Source organism: Danio rerio, chromosome 21, assembly GCF_049306965.1.
Source record: "Danio rerio strain Tuebingen ecotype United States chromosome 21, GRCz12tu, whole genome shotgun sequence".
Taxonomy (NCBI): domain Eukaryota; kingdom Metazoa; phylum Chordata; class Actinopteri; order Cypriniformes; family Danionidae; genus Danio; species Danio rerio.
In genome coordinates, this window is record NC_133196.1 from 22,168,303 (window position 1) to 22,193,934 (window position 25,632).

Below are 25,632 nucleotides of genomic sequence, written 5' to 3' on the forward strand. Positions count from 1 at the left end.
GATTGTAGCGATGACTCCATTAGCGAGGGCTCTGCCTGCCTGGTTAGCGCGGGCCAGCCCCTCGCGGTGGCTCATACGCACAATCAGACTCGGTTACGCGATTCAGTTCGCGAAACGGCCCCCCAAGTTTACGGGCGTGTATTTCTCCAGGGTCAACCCCCTGTCCGCCCCTGTCTTGCGAGAGGAGATTGCTGCCCTCCTGGCGAAGGGTGCAATCGAGCCGGTTCCTCCAGCTGAGATGGAGAGTGGGTTTTACAGCCCATACTTCATCGTACCCAAAAAGAGCGGTGGGTCACGGCCAATCCTAGATCTGCGCGTTTTGAACCGCTGTCTGCACAAGCTGCCGTTCAGAATGCTCACGCAGAGGCGCATTCTCCAATGCGTTCGTCCTCGGGATTGGTTTGCAGCCATAGACCTGAAGGACGCGTATTTCCATGTCTCCATTCTTCCACGCCACCGCCAATTTCTGCGGTTTGCGTTCGAGGGTCGAGCGTGGCAGTACAAGGTCCTCCCCTTCGGGCTCTCTCTGTCTCCGCGGGTCTTCACCAAACTCGCGGAGGGTGCCCTAGCGCCCCTTCGGCTCGCGGGCATTCGCATACTCAGTTATCTCGACGACTGGCTGATTTTAGCCCACTCGCGGGAGCAATTGATTATGCACAGGGACGAGGTGCTTCGGCATCTCCGCCTACTGGGGCTTCAGGTCAACCGAGAAAAGAGCAAACTCGCCCCCGTGCAGAGGATTTCTTTTCTCGGGATGGAGCTGGACTCGATCACCATGGTAGCGCACCTCTCCGAGGAACGCGCTCGCCTGTTGCTGAACTGTCTGAGGGCGCTCGACAGCAAACTAGTGGTCCCACTGAAGTTCTTTCAGAGGCTCCTGGGGCATATGGCATCCGCAGCCGCCGTCACGCCGCTCGGGTTGCTCCATATGAGACCACTTCAGCACTGGCTTCACGATCGGGTCCCCAGACGCGCATGGCACGCGGGCACACACCGGGTCTCGGTTACTGCGCTGTGTCGCCGCGCCCTCAGCCCTTGGAACGACCCCTCGTTCCTACAGGCCGGTGTGCCTCTAGGACAGGCGTCCAGCCATGTTGTTGTTTCAACAGACGCTTCCAACACGGGTTGGGGGGCCGTGTGTCGCGGGCATGCGGCTGCGGGCCTCTGGAAGGGTGCCCAGCTGCATTGGCATATCAATCGCCTAGAGCTGTTGGCAGTGTTCATCGCTCTCCACCGCTTTTTACCGGTGCTGAAGCGGCAACACGTGCTGGTCAGGACGGACAGTACGGCGGCGGCGGCGTATATCAACCGCATGGGGGGTATGCGCTCTCGCCGCATGTCTCAGCTCGCCCGCCGTCTGCTCCTCTGGAGTCACCCGCGGCTGAAATCGCTGCGCGCCATTCACGTCCCAGTCTCGCTCAATCGTGCAGCCGATGCGCTCTCACGACAGCTGTTACGCCCTGGAGAATGGAGACTCCACCCCGAGTCTGTTCAGCTGATATGGGCGCGATTCAGGGAGGCCCAGATCGATCTGTTTGCTTCCCCCGAGAACGCTCACTGCCAGTTGTTTTTTTCCCTGACCGAGGGCTCTCTCGGCACGGATGCACTGGCCCACAGCTGGCCTCGGGGCATGCGCAAGTATGCGTTTCCCCCAGTGAGCCTGCTCGCGCAGTTTCTGTGCAAGGTCAGGGAGGACGAGGAACAGGTTCTGCTAGTTGCGCCCCTTTGGCCCAACCGGACCTGGATATCAGAGCTCTCACTCCTCGCGACGGCCCTCCCCTGGCAGATCCCTTTGAGAGAGGACCTACTCTCTCAGGGACAGGGCACCATCTGGCACCCTCGCCCCGATCTTTGGAACCTCCACGTGTGGTCCCTAGACGCGAGGAAGACTTAGGTAACCTACCGACTGCGGTGGTTAATACCATCACTCAGGCTAGAGCCCCCTCCACGAGGCGCGCCTACGCCCTGAAGTGGAGTCTATTCACTGAATGGTGCGTCTCTCGCAGAGAAGACCCCCGAAATTGCCAGATTAGTGTTGTGCTCTCTTTCCTTCAAGAGAAGTTGGACAGCAGGCTGTCGCCCTCCACTCTCAAGGTTTACGTGGCCGCCATCTCCGCTTATCATAGCGCGGTAGCTGGCGGCACCGTGGGAAAGCATAAACTGGTCATCCAGTTCCTTAGGGGTGCTAGGCGAATTAATCCATCTCGCCCCCCTCTCATGCCCTCTTGGGATCTCGCCCTCGTTCTCACGAGTCTGCGATCCGATCCCTTTGAGCCACTCGAATCAGTATCTCTAAGATTTCTGTCCCTGAAGACAGCTCTGCTGGTTGCGTTGGCCTCCATCAAGAGGGTCGGGGACCTGGAGGCATTTTCGGTCAGTGACTCGTGCCTGGAATTCGGGCCGGATTACTCTCACGTTATCCTGAGACCCCGCCCCGGTTATGTGCCCAAGGTTCCTACCACCCCCTTTAGAGATCAGGTAGTGAACCTGCAAGCGCTGCCCCCGGAGGAGGCAGACCCAGCCCTTTCTTTACTTTGTCCAGTTCGCGCTCTGCGCATTTATGTGGACCGTACTCAGAATTTTAGATCATCTGAGCAGCTCTTTGTCTGTTATGGCGGTCGGCAGCAGGGGAGTGCCGTATCGAAACAAAGATTATCCCACTGGATTGTGGATGCCATTTCACTCGCTTATTCGAGTCGAGGTCAGCCGTGTCCCCCGGGAGTACGTGCACACTCCACTCGGAGCGTTGCATCCTCTTGGGCGCGTGCACGCGGCGCCTCTCTAACAGACATCTGTAGAGCTGCGGGCTGGGCGACACCCAACACATTTGCAAGGTTTTACAATCTGCGAGTGGAGCCGGTTTCCTCAAGGGTATTAGGTAACCCTTTGGTGATTGAGGAGACAACTCGGTAGGGTGTTGAAACACGCTTGCGGCGCCCTTCTCCCTAACACGGAGGTACGTGCGCCTTTTTTATCTGTCAGTAAAGTTCCCCGTCAGGTGAGCCCTACAGATTCCTCCGTGGCCCCCAGCACTGACTCAGCGGAGGAGTCACTTGCTGGCCCACTACGTTGTAGGTTTGCCCGCTGGTCAGCCCGCGTTTTGGGTATAGGTGCCTGCTATGCGTGATCCCCACTAGGCGATCCCATATGCTTATTCCGCCACGGTTAAGTCCCCCCCCTGGGCGGACCCGTGTCTTCCCTCTCCGCTAACCACTCTTTTGCTATGCGTACTCCCCCTTTTTAGGGCTAGTCCATAGGTAAATTCTGCCATCTATCCCCCCCTTGGGTAACGGATGGCCTCCGCAGCGTCCTCCCTATCGGGATTGCACGCTTCCCAACGTACTGTCGTATTTCCTAGAATTATCTAGATGCTCACGACTTCCCAAAAAATATATCTAAATCCGTAAAACTTCTGTTGAAGTAGGATAAATTAGGGCCAGGGACACGTTGGAGGACCGCGCCCCCCATGATGTGGGTGCGTCACGCTTGCTTGACTATCTCCTCATCGGGGGTGTTGGTAAGGTGCAGTCATTGTGGCGCTTTCCATATTCTCCCATTCATGGCACTGAAGTTCCCCAACCGAAGGGGAACGTTCGAGGTTACAGAAGTAACCCTTCGTTCCCCGAGGAGGGGAACGGAAGTGCCATATTCCGTCGCCATAATGACTGTCCCTTAGCTGTTTGAAAGTCTCTTCAGCTTAAAAGGATGGCGTCTGCTGGCTTCAGGTGTGCTTATATGCTGAGATAATTGCAGATGTCGCACACCTGCGCAAGCTTACGCTGCCAATTAATTTCATTCATTGGCCCGTTCAATACTCTCCAGATAAGCGGCTTCTGATCCGAATCCTCCCATTCATGGCACTTCCGTTCCCCTCCTCGGGGAACGAAGGGTTACTTCTGTAACCTCGAACGTTTTGTTCTGAACATGAACAAAAGTCCTCATGAGGGTGAGTTAACAATGTTTTATATATAATAAACAGATCACTCAGACCATTAGGGTTAAGTAAATTGGAAATTCAGTCTCAAATTGAGTTCAGTCAAAGCAGGGTGAATCGGCCTTCAGCTACTGCATCCCCCGTTGATGGAATCAGCTTCCAGAAGTGATCAGATGTGCTCCAACATAAGGTACATTCAAATTAAGAGTGAAACACATCTGTTTAGCTGTGCCTTTACTGAATGTCCACTGTCCTACGTCCGACAGATCGTACTATTAAGTCTTTTTAACATGTCGTTTAACACATTTTAATCTATTTGTATTGGATTTTAATCATTTTTATTATTTGTTTTTATTTCTTATTGTTGTTTATTTTACGTTTCTGTCTTTTTTATGTAAAGCACTTTGAATTACCATAGTTTATGAAATGTGCTATATAAATAAACCTGCCTTGCCTACAAAGGGTATTTATATTTTACGTCAATACCACATTTGAATATTTAAAAGCATGCACGTAAACCTGAGGTGTAGTCCGGTGCTCGTTTCTCGCAGTTTGATCCATATGTTCCAGTCTGGCATATACAAAGGCACTCGGTTCCTGAAAGAGCCGGCCAAGCATTGTTCGGACAGGGGGCACATTTGCAGGAGTCAAATTCGGTCTGGTACTCCTCCAGTGCCCGCTGAAAGTGGCGTCTTTTTGTCACAGCACAAGAGATGCCCCGCACCAAATTCACTAAAGGCAAAAGCTGGATAAGACACAAACATATTAAAATCTGAGAGCCATTTATTGATGGTGATTTGCTCTTCTTTTCTCTCTTTTTAGATAAAAGGCTGCCAGTATGATTAGCAGGTTAATCCACAGCCATTTTCAAACAACAGAAACCATCACAGAAGAAGACTCCCACTACTAAAATTAGTAGTAAGTAGTAAAAAAGATTTTAGCCATTAAAAGTAGCACATGTTGATGATTTTAAGTGTGTTGTGGGACACATTACATTAGGATGTATTGATTTGAACACAGCACCAATAGAAGGCCAAATAGTTTCCATTAAAGCCAGTATTATTTCTATTATAACCATTAAAATATCACAGATTCCATGATGGCCTCTTTTGTTTTGTTTTTACAGAAAGGGCATTAAGGTTTGTTGCTCTTTCTAACCTCAAAATGAATAACCACTGGATTTTTTATAGTAGACTTGATCCAGTCTGTGATTAAAGGGCTCGCTGGTGAAACGCAGTTCTTCTCCCAGGCCAGTGCTGCTGCAAAATATGGATCTCCTCCTTGTACAGATGTGATACAGATCTTTGATGCTTTTACCATTGACCCTGGAGTGGACACACATTTATATAACTAAAAACATAAGCCTTGTTTGCGTAAATAGTACATTTGTATGTCTGTTACCTTCATATTTGGTTTTCATAGAAATATTCCCACAAGTGTTTTTTTGTGAATGTCTATTATAAAAAAATGTGACGAGTGTGTCATCATGAGACAAGCAGTACTCTGAGTCGCTTTCTTTAAGCCCTAAAAAGTGTAAAGATGTTTGGCTGATTTTAATAGCAAGAAATGAGAGGGAAACAATAAAGTCAAGTGAACACTAATGATGTGCCACAACCGCTTCCTATCCGATAATAATAATATCTACTTACCAAAGGTTTTCAGTTCTTCTCGATCGAATTGGAAAAGTAGCTCATACTTCCCTCCTAATGTCCCAGAGCTGAAATAATGTGTTCCAAACAGCTGGAATATATGCCTGTAAAGGGCGTAGTTGTATTCCAAGGGTAGGCTGCTTAGAAACTGAAGGAACTGATCTGATAAATAGAGGTCAGAGGATTTTACTTTGAATGTTGCTGTTACGATAACTTGATCCACGCGGTAAAACACAGAGTCCTGAAAAAAAGAGAGAAGATCTTTGCTTTAGATGTGAACATATTAATAGGGCATAAAAGCATCATTGTTTAAGAACCTTCACCTTTTGTTGAGATGCTTTCACTGCTTCCCTGTAAAGGGGTTCTTTGGCCAGATCGATTTTTTGGGATTTGGTTTCTTTTTGTTGAAAATCCTCAAAGGTTTCGATCTGGAAATCCCATCAAATAAAAAAGCCAGTCATAAAAGGGTTCATTTGAAATTAAAATGCTGTCCTAATTTAATCTAACTCGAGTCATTCCAAAACTAAATGTTTTTTGTTCTGAAAATAAAAGACATTTAATCAAATCTGAGAGATTCCTGTCCATCTGCTGAGATAAAAAATACATTAATATATGCATCAAGTAGGTTTTATCTTTAGTCTTTAAACCATAGGTCTCAAACTTGATACCTGGAGGGCCGCAGCTCTGCACAGTTTTGCTTCAACACAACTCAAACACAGCTGATCCAACTAATCAGGGTGTTCAAGAATACTAGAGACTATTAAGCAGGTGTGAGTTGGAGGTTAGTTGGAACTAATATTTGTAAAGCTGTGGCCCTCCAGGAATTGAGTTTGAGACCATTGCTTTAAACACTGACAAGTGAACGTAAAAGGATGTTTGACTAATTCTGCTTGACATGTGAACAGACTTCATTGGTTCTTGTTGAAGCTCAAATGTGCTGTGCGAATCCTTACGAATCAAGCAAGCATGCTAGAGCTTCAGTGACCAATAATGTATCTCTTTCACAAGACGTATGAAATACGTGAACATTTATATGCATATATGTATGTATTATATCATCTCTGTGTCAAATGACAAAAAAACGAATTACCGCTTAGTTGAGTTGTTTTTAAAGCAACGTCTATAGGGCTGAGAGTAAATTTGACGTTGTTCACTCCTCTGGCTGTCGTTATCAGTCTCACACTTTTTTTCCTTTTATAAAGTCTTGGTAACACCATCCTGGAGTTTTTCTTTTATTATTTTAGCAAATAGAATATATATATATATATATATATATATATTTGTTGTACTCTACCATTCACTGTTTATATCATAATTTAACCAACTATGACGACTGCCGCTGCTGAGAAACACGGAAATGGGAAAAGTGTCTATACATGACTGAATTTTAATCTGTTTTTGCTATAAAGCATGTGTTTTCAGAAGACATTAATTAAAACACTCTGAAGAGTTGGGAATGAATAGACATTAATAAAAGGACAGAAATCTCTTAGGTTAAAAATCTTTTATTTGACATCCAAAGATAAACAGAACTGTTATGGGTTTGCAAATAAAATACGACTGAGTTTTGATTAGTGGTAATAATTTTGTGACAAAACAATACAGCACCAATATAAAAATTCTGGCCACTACTTATAAGCAGATGATGATTGTTTTGACCAATATTTAAATATATTACTACAACAGTTTGGTCTGGTTCTTGAATCTAATTGGTTGATGGCTGTGCGATTTTCTGGAAATAACAGCACTCTTCACCCTTGTGTATTACTCCGCCCACATACAAAGACCATAGATATTTACATTAGATGTCGCCTATGCTATTGTTGTCCAATGGAAGCAATGTGTCAATATAACCGCCTTTTTACTACAAGGTAGCGCTCAAGGAAATGAATGTGGGGCCAAGGTGCAGCGGAGGACTGCCATCCAGAGCACAAGATATATACACATACATACATATATCTATGATCGGGAGTTTTCCCGGTGGTCCGAATGCAAATATTTTTTTAAATTACGAAAATTATAAGTTTATATCACTTTTCTACTTTGATGCATAAGTGATCACATGGGCATTGCCGACAAAGAGTGTGTGTTTGTGTGCATGGAAATATATTATCCTCTAAATTTGATCTAATCCATGTCTGCCTTCACTTCTCATTCTAACGAAGCGATTCATTTGTGAATGACTCCTATTCACTTAGCCAACAATAAGACAAGTTTCCAGCACCTCAGCATCTTGTTGTCATATTTCATTTACATTGTTTGCTTATTTTATTCAACAAAACTAGCATAAGTCTAGTATTTAGTGTGAGTTGGTGCTACTTTGCCTTATGGTCAGTGCAGTAAGAGACTGTATTATCATCAATAACGTTATTTTTTGAGCACTAAAGTTTGTAACATACAAAAACGTGAAAAAACAAAATCTTACCTCTGAAATGTTCTGCCTTTATGGTTTGTTTGCTCGTTACTACACACGTACACAGTGCAAGTCCAGCATCTTCACATTGGCTTTAATCTTGACTAGTGCGGCTGAATGACATTTGTGCTGGGAGCACCGTACAAATGTGGCGACGCTATTGACACATGCTCAGGGTCAGTATGCTATATCTAGTGTATTTATCTTTGTACAGCGACAAGCCGAGCACACTCTACAGTTTGAAAAAATATTGCTGCTGTTGGACAACATAATGTACTTTTGATGCTGTTTTAGTTGAGAATGTAGTTGTTTAGATTGCAATTTAAAATGATAGCACAGATTTTAAAATATTTATCATTTTAGAGCATTAGATTTAGTATGTCGGCTGCCATCAGCCTGTCTGAGCAGACCAAAGAAAGTGACGGTTGATGTTACGCCACAAGATGGCAACAGAGTCCACATAATAAGTCCTTAGGGAGAAAAACAGCATTTTCTCAGCATAAGTTTCAAACTGCAGCTGAACAAATCATTATAAATCAGGTTTCAAAGTTGTATTTTTTGTATTTTGTATTGTTGTATTTATACCACAGAAACTGGTCGTGTTTGCTTTGCTCTGGCTTTTTCGGGGTTGATTATTGTGAAATCCCGATTGCAACAGAGAAATACTGGGAAATTTCTGTAGACTGATGACACTTCATGCCGTTCATCCTTACAATCTGAAACTGAGAGTAAAAATCACCTGTTTTGTCATCACTTTAGATATTATGCTAGACAATCATTTAAATACTAGCTTTACAGTGACGTTTGTGAACAGGCAACGGTTTCTGCCGTTCTGACGTCAGCTGCAGATTTGAATGAGTGAAGTAAGAAAGTAGTTCCTCATACAAAGGCGTTTTTGAGACTGTCCCGTGTTTGATTTTCTTTTTTATACACACGATTACGCTGTCAAATTTTTGTATAAACGCACACCTCCCACCAGTGTCAATATGTAACCATATCACACTGCTACTCATGTGATATTGCTCACATAAATGCATTAAATGAATTTTTATCTATGCTATTTTGCTGTGAAAAGCTAAATAAATAGCTCCCCCTACACAAATTTGGCACTGCAAGATGATGAATGTACTGTCCAAAACACTATGAATTATTCCTTTTAAAATTCTTTATAAGAACTATTAATAAAGATTTTTTGCAATTCTTATTAAATAACCCATATTAGTTAATATGTGTTTAAATAGAGCAAAAATTATAATTATAATTTTATAATAATAAATTATAAAAGACAACTCAAATACTTGCATAAAATGATTTCTTTCTGACCTTGAGTTCATATCTTTCAATGTTGGCTGAGATTCTGTAGCAGTTCCTCTTTAGTTTTTCTACAGTACAATTACTTCCCATGAACGAGTTGTCCAGAACAGCACCTCTCATCTGCTCCACTGCAGCATCATATCTGATTTAATCATTAAATTTTAAATCATTATCAGTTTTAAATCAAGCACATTCTCTGATATCCAGAGATGCTTTGCTGACAACACCCTAAATGTTTTCCATTTAGCTGTTTTGCGGTCTCAGAAAGTAAATGATCTCAATCTGTAACTCACCCAAAACCAATCTGGTCTGCTCCAGGGACGAAAGCATACATCCGCTGATTTGAACACACACTTTTAATGCGCCCACAGTCTCTCTCATCAGAGTTGTCACCACAGTCGTTCTGATCGTTGCATTGCAGATCAGCATGTATACATCTTCCTTTGGTGGCAAAAAAAAACAAGTTGGTTGTCCCAAGTTTTCTAGAACACTGCATTGAAGGACTGTACAAACTTGCTAGATCAGCAGATTATGTAGCAGAAGTTGCTGAAGTACCAGTGTCACAGGTGAACTTGTCTTTACAGTCCAAAGGCTCAATCCTGCATTCCTTGAAAGGATGACAGGCTCTTTCCTCCATAAGAGATTGACTGCAGTTGGCTCCTTCGAACTGAGATGGCCTCAACACAGACCTGATTTTGAACTAAATCACAAACAGCACAATATTCTGAAAAACAACATGGTTTAGAGCAGTGGTGGCAAACTCAGTTCCTGAAGGTTTAACATTTAACTTTGCATGAAAATGTGACAGGATAGACATTAATACACACTGCTGTATGGATATCTTTTATGTTTATGTAGAAAATCAACCTGATTTAACGTTCACAAACCAGGATAGAAGGGTCTTCTTTTATAATTGTACTGACATGCGGCTGTGGTGATGAAGCAAAGATGGTAAATTCATTACAAAAATGCACTGTTTTAAAAACCTTTTAAACTTGTAAAACTCAATCTTGATCACATTTGATTATGATTGATGATCACAGGGTGCTGAACCTTTAATTCCAGTTGCTTTGTGCATGTCCTGTCTTATTGATATAAATTTTCACATTACTTCGAATACATGTTAATGCACGGCTGTCAATCAATTTTGGTGGGCAGGGAAACCACAGTCCTATGTCATGTTGCGGTGGGCCTCAAAATGGGATAGGATTTGGATCAGGACACAATAAACAAGATTTTCATAATAGGTGTCCTTTAAAATCAAGCCAAAGTAAGTTTTTGCATTGAAATGGGCCATTAAACTAGGTTTGACCTAATATTATGTGCCCTGAACTGCTGCAGTTGCACAAAAGTCATTATTCTAGTCAAAGCAGTAAAGCCGATCATCATTCATAAATAAATCATATTTAAATAAGGATGATAAATAAAGAATAATGTTGTTCCAAAGAAGTTCATCGTTTATCATTATTATAAGTTTATTTATAGAATAAGTTAAATAAAGTCTCTTCATTTATATTGCAGAAAGTGCACAAATTAGATAAATCAAAATAATTAGCAATTTAAGAATGTATAGGATATGTACAGCAGTTTGCATTATGCTAATTATCTGTACTGACCTCATTCTGCTTCTGCGCTCTTATTCTGCAAATGTTTTGTTTTTGATTTTTGATTCATTTAGCCTATAGCAGAAATGACCATATTTTATGACTACACATAGTAACAACACACAAGTTTGTAATATCAAGCTGAATTTTGTGCTGTTTTTTTACAGCTAAAAATCAATGAATGTGAATGAGATCTGCAATGTGAGTCTTGAGCCAGTAAGGTTCCATTGACTGCACCCTCTTGAATGTGAAAGAAAAAGGTCAATAGAATGCAAAAACTCAAACACTGAAAACTATGTGAGCACCCAGAGCAACTCATTTTAAACTGTGTGTGTGTTTTACTCACTGACTTTTTGGCACAAGATGAACACTCAGACCAGGGTCCAAACTCAGTCAGCTGGCAGTTTATAGGGCAGGCCTCAACATTACACACTCTATTATCATGTATCTGACACAGCTGGGAACAGCTGTTTTTTAACCAGTGATCATCATACTGGACAGCCCTGCAACAATACATGTACTTACATCACAACATTAAGCTTTACACATCAGATAAATGCTCAATAATTGTTACCTTAAACGTGATTGAGTACCAGAATCACAGGTTTTAGTGCATTGGGACCAGGTACTCCATGGGTAATGATCACAGAAACACCCCATAGTGGGACTTAAAGAAGCCAGGGTGGAGAGTAGGGCAAGGAGAATGCAAGTACAATCCATAGAGAAGACGGCCTGTTGGAAATTGATAGCTTATAGGGGAACACAGAGTTTGTTAAACTTCCAATGACATACATAAACAACTGGCATCTGTAGTCAAACACAAATCATTAGAATGAATCTTTTAGCTAACGAAAGCAAATTGTTTATGTATATATATATATATATATATATATATATATATATATATATATATATATATATATATATATATATAATTTATAATAAAAAAATAAAAATATATTGTCATCTTTAAGTCAGCAGATATCAGGGTTGAGGAATGGGATGTTTAAGTATATATAAAATGTAAAAAAAAAAGTAGATCTGATTTAGCATGTTACTAGCATGCTTATGTAGCATGTTTTACAGATTGTTAGCATGATTAGCATGCTTTTAGCACTGTAAACATTTCCAACACTAATTACAAATTGCTAGCATTAGCTGCTGACATTAGCTAACTTGTTTTAAAATGTTTACACATTTAGACACTGCAAACTATTGATGAAAACAGGAATTGTGTTGAGAAATTTGGTCTCAGAAGCAGCTTTTAAATAGTAAAATCCTAAGTTGGATTTCCTGAGTAAACACAGAGTAAAATAGAACGCTCTGGTTACTAAAGTAACCCTCGTTCCCCTCCTCGGGGAACGGAAATGCCATTAGTGGATAAGATTTTAGAAAATCCACGTATGGTAGGATTTGGTTCAGAAGCCCCTTGTCTGAAAGACTATGGAACTGGCCAATAAATGCCAATGAATTGACAGCATAAGCTTGCGCACGTGTGCTTCATTGCCAATTAACTCCGCATATAAGCACAGGTGGAGCAAGCATTTGCTATCCTTTTAAGCTGAAGAGACTTACTAACAGCTAAGGGACAGTCATTATGGCGATGGTAAATAGCATTTCCGTTCCCCTCCTCGAGAACGAGGGTTACTTTAGTAACCAGAGTGTTCCCCTTCGGGTGGGGAACTCCAATGCTATTAGTGGATTTGATTTTAGAAAATCCACGTAGGGGAGAACTATGGAAAACGCCATAATGACTGTACCTTACCAACACCTTCGATGAGAGGATAGTCAAGCAAGCATGACGCACCCACATCATGGGAGGCGCGGTCCTCCAACATAGCAGCCACCTATACCCAAAACGCAGGTAGACCAGCGGGCAAACCTACAACGTAGTGGGCCAGCAAGTGACTCCTCCGCTAAGTCAGTGCTGGGGGCCATGGAGGAATCTGTGGGGCTTACCTGACGAGGAACTTACTGACAAATAAAAAGGCGGACGTATCTCCGTGTTAGGGAGAATGGCGCAGCAAGTGTGTTTCAACACCCTACCGAATTGTTTCCTCAATCACCAAAGTGTTACCTAATACCCTTGAGGAAACCGGCTCCACTCGCAGATTGTAAAACCTTGTAAATGTGTTGGGTGTCGCCTAGCCCGCAGCTCTACAGTTGTCTGTTAGAAAGGTGCCGCATACACGCACCCAAGAGGATGCAATGCTCCGAGTGGAGTGCGCACGCACTCTCGGGGAACACGGCTCACCTCGGCTCTGATAAACGAGAGAATGGCATCCACAATCCAGTGGGATAATCTTAATTTCGATACGGCATTTTAATTTCTTAATTTAATCTTAATCTTTAATTTAATTAAAATCTTTAATTAATCTTAATTTCTACCTCCTCCGGGGGCAGAGCTTGCAGGCTCACTACCTGGTATTTAAACGGAGTGGTAGGAACCTTGGGCACATATCGCGGGCGGGGTCTCAGGACGTGAGAGAAAGCCAGCCCAATTACAGGCACCAGTCACTGACCGAAAAATGCCTCCGGGTCCCCGACCCTCTAATCGATATCAACGCGACCAGCAGAGCTGTCTTCTGGGACAGAAAAGATACTGAGTCGAGGATCGAAGGGATCTGACGCAGCTCGTGTAACGAGGGCGAGATCCTAAGAGGGCATGAGAGGGGGGCGGGGTGGATTAATTCGCCTAGCATCCCTGAGGAACTGGATGATGAGGTTATGCGTTCCCACGGTGCTGCCAGCCACCGCGTCATGAGAGCGGAGATGGCAGCCACGTAACCTTGAGTGTGGAGGGCGACATCCTGCTCTCCAGCTTCTCTTGCCATAAAGAAAGCACAATGCTAATCTGGCAAATTACGGGGGTCTTCTCTGCGAGAGACGCACCATTCAGTGAATAGACTCCACTTCAGGGCATAGGCGCGCTCGGGGAGGGGGCTCTAGCCCGAGTGAAGGTATTAGCCACCGCAATCGGAGGTTACCTAAGTCTTCCTCGCGTCTAAGGACCACCCGGAGGTTCCAAAGATCGGCGAGGGTGCCAGATGGTGCCCTGTCCCTGAGAGAGTAGGTGCTCTCTCAAAGGGAACTGCCAGGGGAGGGCTATCGCGAGGAGGGAGAGCTCTGACATCCAGGTCCGGTTGGGCCAGAGGGGTGCAACCAGCAACCTGTTCCTCGTCCTCCCTGACCTTGCACAGTAACTGCGAGAGCAGGCTCACTGGTGGAAATGAGTATTTGCGCATGCCCCGAGGCCAGCTGTGAGCCAGTGCATCCGTGCCGAGTGCCCTCGGTCAGGGAAAAGAACAACTGGCAATGAGCGATCTCGGGGGAAGCAACAAATCGATCTGGGCTTCCCCGAATCGCTCTCATATCAGCTGAACAGACTCGAGGTGGAGTCTCCATTCTCTAGGACGTAAGGCTGCTGTGAGAGCGCATCAGCTGCACGGTTGAGCTTGCCCGAATGTGAATGGCGTGCAGCGATTTCAGCCGTGGATGACTCCAGAGGAGCAGACGGCGGGCGAGCTGAGACATGCAGCGAGAGCGAATACCCCCCAAGCGGTTGATATACGCCACCGCCGCCGTGCTGTCCGTCCTGACCAGCACATGTTGCTGCTCCAGCACCGGAAAAAAAATGGTGGAGAGCGAGGAACACTGCCAACAGCTCCAGGCGATATGCCAATGCAACTGGGTTCATTTCCAGAGGTCCGCAGCCGCATACCCGCAACGCACAGCCCCCCAGCCCGTGTTGGAAGCGTCTGTTGAAACAACAAGAAGACTGGACGCCTGTCCTAGAGGCACTCAGGCCTGTAGGAATGTAGGAAGCCAGTGCTGAAGTGGTCTCATATAGATTAATCCAAGCGGCGTGAAGCGGCTGCGGATACCATATGCCCCAGGAGCCTCTGAAATAGTTTCAGTGGGACCACTATTTTACTGTCGAACTCTCTCAGACAGTACAGCATCAGCTGAGCGCGCTCTCCGGAGAGGCGCGCTGCCATGGTGACCGAGTCCAGCTCCAGCCCGAGAGAAAAGATCCTCTGCACGGGGGCGAGTTTGCTCTTTTCTCGGTTGACCTGAAACCCCAACAAGTGGAAGTGCCAGAGCACTTTGTCTCTGTGCATAATCAATTGCTCCGAGAGTGGGCAAAAATCAGCCAGTCATTGAGATAATGGAGTATGCGGATGCCTGCGAGCCGAGTGGAAGAGTGGGGACATGGAAATACGCGTCCTTCAGGTCTAATGCTGCAGACCAACCCAGAGGATGAACGCACCGGAGGATGCGCTTCTGCGTGAGCATTCTGAACGGCAGCTTGTGCAGACAGCGGTTCAAAATGCACAGATCAAGGATTGGCCGTGACCCACCGCTCTTTTGGGCACGATGAAGTGTGGGCTGTAAAACCGGCTCTCCATCTCGGCTGGAGGGAGCGGCTCGATTGCATCTTTCGCCAGGAGGACAGCAATCTCTTCTCGCAAGACAGGGGTGGACAGGGAGCTGACCCTGGTGAATACACACCCGTGAACTTGGGAGGCCGTTTCGCGAACTGAATCGCATAGCCGAGTCTGATTGTGCGTATGAGCCACCACGAAGGGCTGGCCTATGCTAACCAGGCAGGCAGAGCTCTCGCTAATGGACTCATCGCTACAATCGCTGACGTACCAGCAGTGGGGCAGCGCGGAGTGGATGTGGTGATCCGGGAAGCGCGCGGGTCCCACGGAAGAGCTGGAAGTGAGAGATTTACTCTCACTCCGCACCCGAGCTCCGGACGGGTGGCTCAAGGGGTGGGAAAAAGGAGACCGTCCTCCCAGCGCTCGTGAGCCACTGGCGAAACGCACCGAGCCTGCAAGCTAGAAAGCATAGCGTGCCAGACTGGCAGATTTCGGGCTGTCACATCCAGGGAAGTGGAAAAATGCATGGCAGTAAAAAGTGCCGTTGGAAATGGGGCCCTGCCCTCCAGCATGGAAAGAGCAAGTTTCCTCTTCTCCAAATGGCCTGTCCCAGGGACGCTTCGCGGTCCGTTGCCAGACTTAGCATCATTCTGGGCAGGGGGGTTGCCTGCTTCCGAGGTGCTCGACGCGCTCGCTTCTCCAGAGGCTTGTGCGGGGGCGGTGCAGCTCTTGTAGGCGGGCGCCTTCGGCGAGGAGCAGATATGGATGGTACGGTGGGCGGAGGGGGCTTACGGACTCGCCGATTAGACAGCACCCATCAAACTGCTCTCTCACTGCCTCGAATTCCTGGGTGAATTCACAGACGGTGAAGCCGAACAGGCCAGCGGAGCTGGGAGATAAACCATCTCCAAACCACGGCCGAAGCAGCCCGGGAAAACACGGCTAACATGTCCGTTTCAGAATCCGTTTTGACAGCGCTCACCTGCCCGGAGGGGGCGAGTGGGTTTGGATTATCATCGGACAATGAAAGCCCACCCTCCGATGCCGCGGTGGACGTCTGGTCTCCGGTGTCATTGAGCGTAAGGGCTACCATCTGTTAGACGGATCGCTTCCCCAGCCCAAAGCTTGGATGGAGCAATTGGAGGAGCTGGAGGTCCACGGGCCCGTGGGCGACGGATTATCTCTCGCTGAACCCTCAGATCTGCCTGTGTGCCTGCTGCAGAGCAGGGGACAACTGTGGTGGTTTGCCCTTTTGCAAAGGCTAGCCGCAATCTTTACTGCACAACAGTCATGGAATCGCAATGACGACATGAACTGCCCGCGAGCAGCGCATTAATATGCTGGACCCCCCAGGCATGCAACGCAGTGCCCGTGCCCATCATCCGAGGACAGTAAACCACCGCATCCAGAAACGCACAGTCGGAGCGCCATCCTGAAAAGGACGTGCTGCACGACTGTGTTGCTCTCTTTGTGAAGTTGCAACTTTATACGCACCGCTCTGGAGGACCTGACCCAAAGAACGCCAGGCAAGGGAAAAACCCAGCTCAACCGTCTGCCGCTGCGTGTACACACTCTGGACCAGGAGAATGCTCTCGTTCGCTGGAATCGCGGGATCACAGCAGGAGGAACCCTCATCGACTTGATCAGAAAGTCTCTGAAGCAAAAAGGATAGCGAATGCTTGATTCACCTGTGCTTATATGCGGAGTTAATTGGCAATGAAGCACACATGCGCAAGCTTACGCTGCCAATTCATCGGCATTCATTGGCCCGTTCCATACTCTTTCAGACAAGTGGCTTCTGAACCGAATCCTCCCATACGTGGATTTTCTAAAATCAAATCCACTAATAGCATTGGAGTTCCCCACCCGAAGGGGAACTACAAATGTACAAGGTTGTTATTTTAAGTTTAAGCAGATATCTAGATTGAAGCATTGATTGTATAAGAGAATATTATGGCAAAATGTAAAAATAAATTTCTATATTTAAAATGTAACGTTAATAAGTGTTTAAAAAGCATGGTTAGCATCATGGTTTGATATAGCATGTTGCTAGCATGTTTGTTGCATGTTTAACACATTGTTAGGATAATTTTAGCATTGTAAACATTACCAACTTTAATTAACTATTTGTTAGCATAAGCTGCTGATGTTTGCTAACAAATAGTTAATTCATTAAAACAGAGATTGTGCTGGGAAATTTGATCCCAGAAACAACTTTTAAATAGTAAATCAGTGTGTTGTATTTTCCCAAGTAGTTTTTCCAGTTGGTTTATTTTTTGGTATTTATCTTCAGGAAATCATTAAAGGCATATATTATGCATAATGATCTAATGTGGCAATAAGATTGTAACTTTACTGCGCTATACTACAGCAGACACTGTGAAAAGGTCATTTCCAGTCACTAGACTTTTCTGATGGGGTATTCCAGTGTCATCGAGTGTCTGAATGCTGTGGGACAACTGTACAGGAGTTATGATTATAAATAATAGATCGCAAAATGTAGCAGTTTATATTTTAGCATTTTTTTAAAGCATAACGGTAAAACACGAACGCCATTATGAATGAATTTAAACAAGCTTGTTTTTTGTTAAAATTTGTAATAATGACCAAAAATACTAATTTGTGGATCTCTTTACTTCCGAATGCTGCCATGCTGCCATTATAGCTGGTGTATTCTGGGAAATTTTCTTACCCTTGGTTTCGAGAGTGGTCCTGAAAAATGTCTGTTTGAAGAGGTATCTAGCCCTTCCCCTTAGCCCTACACCTTTAAGCTAAAGAGAACTGGAACAAGGGCTAGGGGCTAGAATTGGGATTTGGTCTTAGCATGTTGCTAGCACGTTTGTTGCATGGTTAATACATTGTTAGCATAAATTAGCATGCTTCTAGCATTGTAAACATGCTTCCATATTTAGACACTAATGTAATGTAATGTGTATTTATATAGTGTGTTTATCCGCTTGTTAAGTGATGACGTATGTAATACTGTTTCCGGGTCCAAGCCGCCATTCATTTGAGTGGAGAAATCATTCGTTTATGATCACGTTTTATTCCTATCACACATTAAAGTTAATTTTATATAAAATCATAGTGTACACAACATTCTCTGGGCTTGCTGCATAACAAATACCAAAAATTTAACAATTAAAAAAAAATGAATCATTTTCTGACATCGGATATTAGGCATGACCATATATACTTCTATCTTTATTTTCGAAAGTATTAAATCGCTTCGTAAACGTTTATTATTACCATTTCGTGAGCCTCCCCATTCAGTTGAATAGAAAACTTGGACCCAGAAGCCGCTTCGCGTGACGTCACACTTAAAGGGTCACGAAACACCAAAACACATTTTTTGAGCTGTTGACAGTCGTATATGTGTCCCACACTGCCAAAAACACTATTAGGACACCTATATTTCACTAAAAAGTGTAAATTGGTTGTTTTTGCGTTATTTCAAGCAAATTTTTACTTCCTGTTTGAAACGAATTTTTGAAGCTGCGTCACGGTCATGACATAATAGCGTTGTATTCCAGCGTGCAGACTGGGTGTCTGTGCCAGAGTGTGTCTTATTACATCTTACAGTGTGATACATTAATGCATGAGTAAGGCTTGGTTCAAACCAATCAGCGCGCTCTATTGTGGAACTTCATTAATATTCATTAGTGTCACCGTGTTTACGCCACAAAGACGCCACGTTGTGTTGGCAAAACAAGCGTGAAGTGTTGCTTTTATAGTTTGCTGCCGTTAAGTTTCGTTTTCATTTTCTCTCTGTGAGAGCTCAGTCTCACGTGTGGATTAACAGTGTACGCGACGCTCGACAACAATAACTTACGTGTCTGAGGATTATTGTTTACCTGAGAGCTGTTCTCATCTGCAAACGCTGAAATCTGAATTCGCTTGTAGTATTCTCTCCATAAAGACGCGGCTCTAGTTGCTGGTGATTGTCCTGTCTCTACAGATTTGGTAAGTGAGCGACCAGTGCTCTTTGTTTATTCAGTTTGTTCGTATCGAATTAAGTTACTATTGCACTGAGTGCAGAAATGTAAGCACCGCATTTTGTGACCGGAATAACACACGCGGCTTTCTGATGCTACCTGCCGTGTGTATCTAAGTTTCCGGGAAACGCGGAATTTTTTTCTCTCTCATTCGCCATGCGGTATCAAACATTGCATGAAAAACACACGCTTGCAGCAGTTCCTCGAATCAAATATCTCGTTTGTCGCGAGAGGCATGAATGAATTCCCTGAACGAAAGAGCCAAACTGCAGTTAAAGTCCAACTTTTAATAATTTGGCAAATAATTCGACTACAGATGTCCATGTAAACACAGTCACATTGTCCGCTGTGGGTGTGTATTTTGACTCTGAAACTCGCGCGTGCACAAATAGACACTCCCACACCATCCTACTTTAGTTCCTCCGACACTCCCCCCTAAACAGAGCTGGACACGCCCACTTTTCTGACTTTTTCCCAAGTGGAGGTGTGAAAACACCCTGCTGAAACGAGGGGGTTTCATGGCCCTTTAACAAGCGGATTGTGTGTGGCCATGCACCCAAAGCACTTTACAATCATAAAGCACTAGGTGTGCACCATCCACTTTGATGATGTGACTGCAGCCACAGGATAACAGCACCAGTGCGCTCACCACACACCAGCAACAGAGAAACAGTGATAGAGCCAATTTGGTGGGCGGGGATGATTGGGAGGCCATGATATCTAAGGACTGATGGAGGGAACTTGGCCAGGACACTGGGGTCACACCGCTACTCTTTACGAGACGAGCCATGAGATTTTTAATGACCACAGAGAGTCAGGCTTGACGTCCCATCCAAAAGACAGTGCCCACTGACAATATGGTGTCCCCTTCAAGTTAACTGGGCCATTAGGACTCAAACAGACCACAGGTTGGACGCCCCCTGCTGGCCCCACTAACACCACATCCAGCAGCAACCTAGTTTTCCCATGTGGTCTCGCATGCAGGTACTGACCAGGCTAAGACCTGCTTAGCTTCAGTGAGTAACCGGTCTTGGGCTGCAGGGTGATATGGCTATGGCTGCAAAACTATGGTTAAAAACAAAAATTGTGTTGAGAAATTTGATCTCAGAAGCAGCTTTTAAATAGTAAATAAATATGTTGCATTTCCTGCGTAAACAGAGTAAAAAGTACTACAAATGTACAAGACTGTTATCTTTAGTTTCAGCAGATATCTGGATTGAAGAATCGATTGTATAAGAGAATATTATAATTTCTATATTTAAAATGTAAATAAAAGTGTTTAAAAAGCATGGTTAGCATCATTATAGTCTGAAGTAGCACATGGTTAACACATTGTTAGCATACGTTAGCATGCTTTTAGCATCGTAAGCATTGTAAACATCAGCAACGCCAATTAACAATTTGCTTGCTTAAGCTGCTGACATTTGTACAACTTGTACAATTTTAAACATTTAGACACTGCAAAACTATGGTTGAAAACAGAGATTGTGTTGAGAAATTCGATCTCAGAAGCAGCTTTTAAATAGTAAAACAGTATATTGTGAAGCAAACTTTTACTTAAGAAGGAATGAAAACGTGATAAAATATGGACATTAAGCATTCAATAAAGTTAACACATATCCTCTGAACGATTTTTGAGACAAATTACTGAAAGCTAATAGTGTCTGAGATTGAGGAATACTCACAGAATTACAGACTCCTCCAAAAGTGGCACTTTCACGAATAGCTTTTGTGTCCAATCGCAATAAAAGTAAACATGAAAATGATCAAGAATCAGTTGCTCTGGAGCTTATTTTGACCCTTATGAATTGTCTGTCAGCACGCCTTCTTGACTCTCTGTCCAAAATATCTCCATCCCCCATGACTTCCAGTAAAGCCCTACAGCTGCAACTCTTCACTTTGCCATTTGGCTTGGGTTTAGACTATGGGAATGTGAACAGGGAGTACATGGAAAACATGTTATTACAGGACTAATTTATTGCCTTTCTACATGCCAAAATAGGGTTTGCTTTATTCTTATTAAATGTTATTTTCATTATTTGTAGTTTTTAGTTTTTTAATAAACAAAATAAAAAATAAACAAAGAAGAATAACAAAAATGCATCAACTGATGTTCTTAGCTTGGATGTGTATGCTACAATAAAACACACAATTACATTAAAAACATAATTATAAAGTGACAAAAAGGGGCTAAAACCATATGTTGATACCTCATATCTAGAAGTATTGTTTTCATATATGCATGTTGAACTATACGTCTTGTTTTCAAAAATAATAAGTCATAATTAAGTGAGTTTTCATTAAAATAAGCAAAATAATCTGCCAGTGGGGTAAGTAAAATAACCTTGTTTTAATCTTCAAATAAGCAATGAGTATTTTCTAGACAAGTAAAAAAAAATATATATATATTTTTTTTTTTCTTTTTTTTCTCAGAAATAACAAGTAAAAATTAAGTTTTTTTTTCTTAAAGGGTTGGTCGACAACGATATCATTTTAAACTTTAGGTGATGTGTCATGTAGCTGTGTGAACATAAACAACATCTCTGAATATAATACACTCAAAGTTTAATGCAAAGGGAGACATTGGTTTTTACAAAGTTAGCCTACAGCGAATGAAGTTTGGTGACTACAAAAAATACATCCGGGCTAGTGAGATCACAAACGCCCTGTACAGTGAAGGGGCGTGGCCCGAGGCACTATAATGTTATAGCAGAAAAAGCTAAAATGCCGTCCAAATGCTGCTATTTCCACAGAGCTTCTTTTGTTTCTGTATTTAAGCTTCCAAAGGACACGACACAAAGAGTGAAGTGCTTACAGTTTCATTTTAATTATGTTCCGGAGAATTAAAAAGATATATATAGTTATCATTTGACAAAAGATAGCTTCCAGAACCTCTCTTAGTTCAGTGTGGGATTCGACTGAAAACTCCTCAAAGAAGGAGCAGCTCCAACCATATAAGACAAAGCTGTGGATTGTAAGCCATAACCTATAAGTGTTTTCATTCATTCATTTTCTTTTTTGGCTTAGTCCCTTCATTAAACTGGGGTCGCCACAGAGGAATGAACTGTCAACTTATCCAGCAAAAGTTTTACACAGCGGATGCCCTTCCAGCTGCAACCCATCACTGGGAAACTAAAGTGTTTTATTTGTTCAAACTGAACTATTACATGCATAGAGTCAAGCATAAATGATATGCTGTAGCAAGGACTTAAACAAGGATGTAAACAACAAGAAATGCTATTTGGCACCGCTAACAATTTATGCAATTTATGCAGTGTCTCTCTTTGCGGCCGCTTTACTTGTGTTACATTTCCAATAACAAACGTTTCATATTGCTTACACATAATTATAACCTGAATATACAGTTGAAGTCGGAATTATTAGCCCCCTTATTTATTTTTTCCCCCAATTTCGGTTTAACGCAGAGGAGATTTTTCCAACACATTTCTAAACATAATAGTTTTTCTGTAGAAAATCCAAAAAATATATAGCTTAAAGGGGCTAATAATTTTGACCTTAAAATTATATTTCAAAAATTAAAAACTGCTTTTGTTCTAGCCAAAATAAGACTTTCTCCAGAAGAAAAAAATATTATTAGACATACTATGAAAATGTCCTTGCTCTGTTAAACATAATTTGTGAAATCTTTAAATAAGAAAAAACATTTCAAAGGGGGCTAATAATTTTGACTTCAACTGTATGAAAGACATTTGTCAGATTTTATTTTAGAGGGCAAGCATGAGGTTCAGCAGCGTCCTTTTCAGGCTCAAACTGAAACAACTAGCTGGACCACCATTTTAAAACAAGCTAAATATTCTGCCAGTGATGTAAGTAAAAGCATCTTATTTAAAAATTAATTTAAGAATTTTTGGAAAATATATTTGAATGTTTTTCTAAAGCCCTCCAAAAATCCATGTCCACTTATAGCTGTTCTTGGGATATTTAGTAACTTAGAGATGTTCAATAAACATGAAAGACAAGCCATGTTATTTGGTATGGTATTACTGCCAAAAGGGGAATTTTGAGAATGTGAAAAGCTGAATCTGTACCTAAATTTGGTACGTGGGGAAGAGATCTCGTAAACATGATTGCTTTGGAGAGGTTGAGTTATATCAATAATGAGAAACATTAAATAAAAAATACAATCAAATAAAATATTTAATAAAACATGGGGAAAGATATTAGAACACCTTAATGCATTGGAAGAAATGCAAGCATAACCAATGACAACCGTCAGTAACATGGTACTTTAAGATCGAGTGTAACTGATATTTATAATCTATAATGTTTGACAGTAGAATTAGGATTAATGCATTTTGTTGGTAATATGAGAACAAAGCTACTTTATTTACTTAATTACTTTTATTTAAGCATTACCTGACCAGCTAAATTTTACTTTATACATAATGTTTTTTCATTTAAGACTCTTTAGATATTATGAAAATGTCTTTCAACCTTTCACCATTTATTTATGTGTCTCTTTAAAGATTGAATAGCACGTGAAATTAATGAATGATGAAAGAATTTAAAATGAACAAGGGGAATATTATATAATTCACTTTTAAATTTGACATGTTTAAATGGACATTGAAGTGTTCTTTGAACTTCCTTTCAAAGAACTAAAGTTTACTGGAAGCAAACAGCAATACTGTACAGCGTGAGCATCAACACAGGTTCAAAAAGACATCACACTGTTTATATTTTATAAAGATACTTCGGTTAAAGTAGAAAACAACATGCTTTTTTACTATAAGTATGTCATGCTCTCACTGTCACTTTACTCTACAGGAATCCAACAGCGCCCATTTCTCAACATCGCAGTCATGGAGAGCCTGTTTTTATTCAGACCCTGTGGAGACCGTCCAGGACATTCCTAATGGCTCCAAGCTTCTAGTTGGAGGTATAAGTTAGAGCTTAAAGGGATAGTTTACCTAAAGATATAAAAGTACTCACTCTGAACTGGTTCCAACCCTTTATGAATTTCTTTCTGTTGAACACAAAAGAAGATAATTTGAAAAATGTTAATGTTGATGCATGACTTCCATAGTAGAAAAATCAAATACAGAATTCAAAGGTTACCGATTTCCAACTTTTTAAAAAAATCTTTGAAACTCAAACAGGTTTGTGACTGAGTATGACAGAATTTTGAGTTAATGCATATGAGATGTGACATACCAAAACATTCGCTACACAAATGTGCCTCTTTTACAGAGATAAGCACAAATAGCTCAAAACACAAAGCTATGGAAATAATTAAGAAACCAAAACAAACTGTTGATTTGTGCTTTACTTTAAAACTACAGCATAATAATATTAGTTATGAATAGTTTTGCTAAATGTTTTATAGAGATGTGTTTGAAATCTTTGTTTTTACATTTAAAATGATGAAAAAAAAGTTAAATAGCATATTGAGTTGCGTGTTATCCGTGCCGAAATTTACCCAATTTTCACGGTAATAACATGTGAATTTTGGTATCTTTTTTAGGTATATTTTTCTGTCTACACTAATGCATTAAAATGAAACTAAGTAATTGTTTTAAATGACATTAGATTGTAACATTTAGCTTTTCCCTAACACTGATGTTGGTTGGATAATATGCTACGTGAAGCGGGATGACTCGGTTAAGCTGATTTCACTATATTTATTTACCAGTTAAGTAGTCATCGTGGGTCAGCTTGCATGTGTGGGCATAATTTGACGTCTTTACCTAAAACTTTAAACATTCATAGGCCTGTTATTTAAAATAAAACGGAAATAAGGAGAATAACATAAGATTTAAAGCGCTCGTTTGGCACTGAAGCCATCATCCGTCTGCATTAATAAGCAGTAAGTAGCTATTACTATCGTTAATAAAATTCGTAATAGCGAAACTGCATATTGTTATTACTATTAAAACGTAGCCTATATTACTGCCTTAGGTCAGTAACTTAGGCAGTAATGCAAAGTAATAATAAATGTGAATAAATAGCCTAAATGAAAGAAACAAGAGACCAAAATCAGTCACCAGGTCTAGTGCCTCCCTATGGATTTAAAGTGCCCCCTCAGTTTTGACTTCCTGGCGCCGGGCCTGTGTGTGACTATTATAACTATATAGAGCAGTGGTTCTCAAAGTGGGGGTCGGGACCCCCCGAGGGGTCGCGGGGCAATGAAGGGGGGTCGCCTGGTAATTTCCAAAAATCTATTTATTTTTATTAAACCATTAGAATTAACATATTTTATCCATAACTATACTGAAAATAAAAATAGTCATTTATAGTTACTATATACTATATAGTTACTATAGTAGCTTATAGTTACTAGTTCTATTGGATTGCGACCCCTGGGGTAATTACATTAT

The 25,632-nt window shown here is 42.5% G+C and overlaps 1 protein-coding gene and 1 long non-coding RNA gene across 12 annotated transcripts in view; one reads left to right on the forward strand and one right to left on the reverse strand.

Annotated features, from left to right (window-relative positions):
• The window catches only part of c6.1 (complement component 6, duplicate 1), a 47,723-nt gene that overhangs the window by 18,000 nt on the left and 4,091 nt on the right, over window positions 1-25,632 (reverse strand). For 4 of the 11 annotated variants that reach the window (XR_012396751.1, XR_012396750.1, XM_068216033.2 and 1 more), the window contains exons 1-11: window positions 20,980-21,099; window positions 11,489-11,646; window positions 11,261-11,417; window positions 9,866-10,010; window positions 9,604-9,751; window positions 9,320-9,452; window positions 5,907-6,011; window positions 5,584-5,824; window positions 5,336-5,458; window positions 5,093-5,259; window positions 4,454-4,679 (exon numbers count right to left, since the gene is read on the reverse strand). Coding sequence is in view for 9 of the 11 variants with exons in the window: in XM_068216033.2 (XP_068072134.2) it covers window positions 4,454-4,679; window positions 5,093-5,259; window positions 5,336-5,458; window positions 5,584-5,824; window positions 5,907-6,011; window positions 9,320-9,452; window positions 9,604-9,751; window positions 9,866-10,010; window positions 11,261-11,417; window positions 11,489-11,634 (1,591 nt within the window). In the remaining 2 variants the exon portion in view is untranslated. Of the gene's footprint in view, window positions 1-4,453; window positions 4,680-5,092; window positions 5,260-5,335; window positions 5,459-5,583; window positions 5,825-5,906; window positions 6,012-9,319; window positions 9,453-9,603; window positions 9,752-9,865; window positions 10,011-11,260; window positions 11,418-11,488; window positions 11,664-20,979; window positions 21,217-24,247; window positions 24,282-25,632 lie in introns of those variants that run through there. The other 7 variants (XM_073935279.1, XM_073935280.1, XM_073935278.1 and 4 more) reach the window with 7 other exon arrangements.
• Window positions 21,723-23,714, forward strand: LOC141379857 (uncharacterized). The gene is made up of 3 exons (XR_012396767.1): window positions 21,723-22,063; window positions 22,112-22,261; window positions 22,350-23,714. It is a non-coding gene; the product is annotated as an uncharacterized lncRNA (long non-coding RNA).